We start from the raw sequence: 4,501 nt of genomic DNA, 5'->3' as shown, positions 1-4,501 counted from the left end.
TTTTCCTGTTTGCAGAGGTTCTTCATCTTCCTCTATCTCACAGGTATTCTATCTCTCTCCCTCTGTTCGGAACCATTGTCTATTCAATTTTAATTATTGATTTTTTTGATTATTTTCTGAAAATTGCTATGTGTTTGTTGCTATATTTGATTTATATGTTAAGAATGGTAGAGTTGTCCGTGTTAGGACGCCAGAAATTGATTGAATTATGTTCAGAACCGTAATTGTTCGATAAAATTCCTCAAAGGAAATTTTTTGTTGTGTGTTTTTTTAGTAATGTTCGGATGAGTTATGAACGATGCTAACATAAATGAAGGTTGTTAATAGGGAAGATGAGTTCATTCGTATGTCAATAAGGTATACTTAACTGAAGAATGATAAATGGGACATAATTGTTTGTATCTTTTAGATTAACATCTGCCGAAATGGAGAATCAAAATGGTAAATATTAGTCTAAGGAATATATAAGGTTCAGCTGATGGTCTGTCTTACGAGACAATAACTTTTGGCTGCATTGTGTTTAGATCATGTTAGTCTATTTTTATCAATTAGTTTTCATTGCTTAGCTTACAAAATTAATTTTAATTTATGGAGAGTGACCCAGATGGTGCAAAATCATTTGAAATCTTCACTTTTACTTCTTAGAGAAATATAACCTTCATATCACCAACTTTTACAACATATAATTGTTCCGACCAACAAAAAAGCCCTGGCTCCGTCCTTGCCGCTCATGACTGAATTCTGGTTAGATGTCATCCAACTTTTTGATTCATACGAAAGTCGAAACTGACTTTAAGGATTGTGGTTACCAATGATGTGTTTCCTTGTTTATTGGGGGTTTTGTTGGTCAGAGAAATGAGATGCAGGATTTTTTTTCCTGAATCATCTCTCTCATGATTCTTCCCCTTGGTCCAGACTCCAGACTGATAAGGTTCAGCTGATGGTCTGTCTTATGAGACAATAACTTTTGGCTTCATTGTGTTTAGATCATGTTAGTCTATTTTTATCAATTAGTTTTCATTGTAGTAGTAGTTCATAAGTTAGTCTATTATGTTCTAGTATACTATTTTAATCAATTAGACTTCATAAGTTAGTCTATCCGAATGTATCTATTTTCAGTTGATTGCTTAGTGCTCAATTAGGTTTGGTGGTAACGTTATGACACGACTTTAATATATTTTAATTTCCTCTTGGCTCTGGCACTTTAGCATCATTTTGAACCATGTTTATAATGCAGTAGGTTCCCAAGTTTTTCCCCATGTTACTGATTTCTTAGTTAATTTTCCGCAATCTTTTCTTTGTCTTACGATGATGGTTGTTGAATTGTTGGAGAAAACGAGGGGTAATATGATTGGAATCTTGTTTTTAATTTTCACGTGTTAGCTTTTCTTTATAGAACTTATGGAGAGTGAATCATCGAGTGTTGCAAATGGGAGAACCACTTGGACTCCTCCAATGGATCAACTGTTTATAGAACTTATGGTGGAACAAGTCGTTGGTAAACAATTACTTGATGGTCAATTTAGCAAAATTGCCTGGGTGAGCATTGTCACCAAATTCAAAGAAAGCTTTGGACCTTCTTTTAATAAGGAAGTGCTGAAAAATCGCATGAAAACTTTGAAGAAAAATTTTAATGTTGTAAGTAGTCTTAGAGGTCAAAGTGGTTTTGGTTGGAATGATGAAAAAGAAATTGTGACAACACCTGATGTTGTATGGAGTAATCATATCGAGGTTTGTGATTTTATTTAATTTCTTTTATCAAGCTTTATTATATAATCATCATATTTCTAAGTAACTAAATTATAAATTTGAACTTGTAGAAACATCCGGAATGCAAACAGTGGAGGACAAGGTCTCTTCCACAATATAATGAACTAGCTATGATATTTGGTGACAGTAGGGCCACTGGAAAGTATAGCAGGTTTAGGGATGATAATAATCGGGATAATAATGAGGTCGATGAGGATCGTGATGATAATACTGAAGACCAGAATGAGAATCCTGAAGACCATAACGAGAATACGTATGGAAACGGCAATGTCAGCGATGATAATACATCTGAACCGCAAAAAAATATGAGAACATCAATAGGATCTAGTTCTCGTTCATTTAGAAAGACAAAAAAGAGTACTGGTGAAGGGATGGTGGAAGCAATTAGTTTGATGGCAAGTGTTGTTAACAATATAGCGACCAAAAAAGAGGAAAATAGAAACTCTTCTCTGGAGAAAAGTGTAGTTGTTGCACTTGAGGAAATAGTACCAGAACTGGATGATTTTCTATTCATGCAAGGTTTAGAGTTATTGGAAGATGAGAAAAAAGCAAAGATTTTCATAGCGTTGAGTGGGGATAGGAGACGACGTTGGTTATTGTCAAAGATTAACTATTCCGATTACTATTAAAGTGGCATAAGTGATTAGGTTGATGATTTGAGTTTAGGTTGCATTTATATGGTTTGGTTTCCAATTAATTAGGTGGATATTTTGAGTTTTTGTGTGGTTATGTTTAGGTTCAAATTTAAGTCGACAACACGGTATCGGATTTTTAATTATTTATGGATTATGAAACTTTGTTATGATTACTTATTTAAATTTTTCAATAAATTCAAATTTATTATTTATTTGGTTTTGATTGTTTGTATTTCTTTTTCATGATTAGGTACATAATATAATTTATTTATGGCTAGTTCCGAAGATGACGAGGATGCCATAATAGCTGTTACAGCAGCGACAACGTCATTAATAGCATGTTATTATCAATACTTTGTGGAGAAGACCATATGTTATGATTCAATTCTTAGTGGCTCAGCTCACGTAGATGAAGTTCTAAATGGACATGATGCACGATGTCAAAAAAATTTTCGAATGGAAAAGCATGTTTTTTTGCTATTATGTGAATTGTTACAAGAAAAACAGTTGCTTCGCCATAGCAAGGGAGTTAGAGTTGAGGAGAAGGTGGCGATATTTATGCTTGTCGTTGGTCACAATGAACGCAATAGAGTACTCCAAGAACGCTTTCAACATTCTGGTGAGACAATCAGTCGACACTTTAATGCTGTTTTGGATGCTATTGTTCAACTTGCAGATGATTTCTTGCAACCGGCAGGGCCTTGTACTCCTGATGAGATAAGAGACAATCCGAGGTTTTATCCATACTTTAAGGTACACAAATTTTATCGTTATTTCATTAATTAAAATTAATTTTGTGTTATTTTTATTAATTAAAAACTGTATGTATTCGACATAGAACTGTGTTGGAGCAATAGACGGAACTCACATACCGGCAATGGTTAGTGAGGAAGAACAACCTCTTTATCGGAACAGAAAAGGATTTATTTCTCAAAACGTTTTAGTAGCATGCTCATTCGATTTGCAATTTCATTATGTTCTTGCGGGTTGGGAAGGTTCAGCTCATGACGGGCGTGTACTAGATTCAGCCTTAACAAGATCCGATAAATTAATAGTACTAGAAGGTATGATATATATCATTATTTTTTTATTTTACTATTGGGGTAAATATTTCTTTCCTTTATTATTGGGATAATATAATCTTAAATTTTTACTTGTGTAGGAAAATTTTATCTTGGAGATGCAGGTTTTGCTCTTACGCCAAGTTTTATTACTCCGTATCGAGGAGTTCGTTATCACTTGAAAGAGTATGGGAGAAATCGCCCAAAAGATGCCAAAGAATTATTTAATCTTCGACACTCATCATTACGAAATGCAGTTGAACGTATTATTGGAATACTTAAAAGGCGATTCCTTATTTTGCAAGCACAACCTCAATATCCGTATGAATCACAAGTGAAAATTGTGCTAGCTTGTTGCATCATCCATAACCATATTCGCAGGGAGTGTATAAATGATTTGTTTCTTGATGGTGAAGATGTTACCACTGTACCAGAAACTGATGCTGGGATACCAGAAGACAATAACGAAGGTGCCAGACTCGGGAGAAATAGAGACCGAGATTTAGCGTCAGAACTTCGTACATCGATTGCTGATGCAATATGGAATAATTATCGACGACGTCGTTGTACTATTTAGTTTTTTATTATTAATTTTTAAAATGTCCAACATTAATTTATATGGATTTGGGTGTTTGAAAAAAACATTATTTATATTAACCTACTGCTAGACATCATGTCAAACAAACACTATTTAGGTTAACCCAGGATAGGATAAAATTTAAGACAAACATCCCTAAAACTAATCATTTTCCAGATTATCATAAATTAAATTATGATAACCTAATCCAGCATATGGTATCCCATTTCCAAGCTACCAAACAGACCCCTAGACAATACCCAACTCACACATTCGTCACTTGTGAATCAGTTAGAGGCTCGGCTCACTGCTTTAGAAATGCAAACACATGAGCAATCTGTAGCATCTAGTTCACATAAACGACCTGAAATCTATGCATGTACCTTATGTGGTGGTTTAGACCACCCGGATAAATATTGCTATATTTTGCATGATTATAGGCAATTTAGAGAATCCCA

At 34.2% G+C, this 4,501-nt stretch overlaps 1 protein-coding gene across 1 annotated transcript; it reads left to right on the top strand.

Moving 5' to 3' along the window:
- Positions 1 to 2,675: 2,675 nt before the first annotated feature.
- On the top strand, positions 2,676 to 4,043 carry LOC113295518 (putative nuclease HARBI1). The gene is made up of 3 exons (XM_026543847.1): positions 2,676 to 3,158; positions 3,244 to 3,469; positions 3,568 to 4,043. The coding sequence occupies exons 1-3, from the start codon at positions 2,676 to 2,678 to the stop codon at positions 4,041 to 4,043; spliced, it is 1,185 nt and encodes a 394-aa protein (XP_026399632.1).
- Positions 4,044 to 4,501: the final 458 nt, after the last annotated feature.

Source organism: Papaver somniferum, chromosome 7 (genome assembly GCF_003573695.1).
Source record: "Papaver somniferum cultivar HN1 chromosome 7, ASM357369v1, whole genome shotgun sequence".
Taxonomy (NCBI): domain Eukaryota; kingdom Viridiplantae; phylum Streptophyta; class Magnoliopsida; order Ranunculales; family Papaveraceae; genus Papaver; species Papaver somniferum.
The sequence above is the reverse complement of the archived record's forward strand: the minus strand, read 5'-3'. Positions and strand labels throughout refer to the sequence as shown.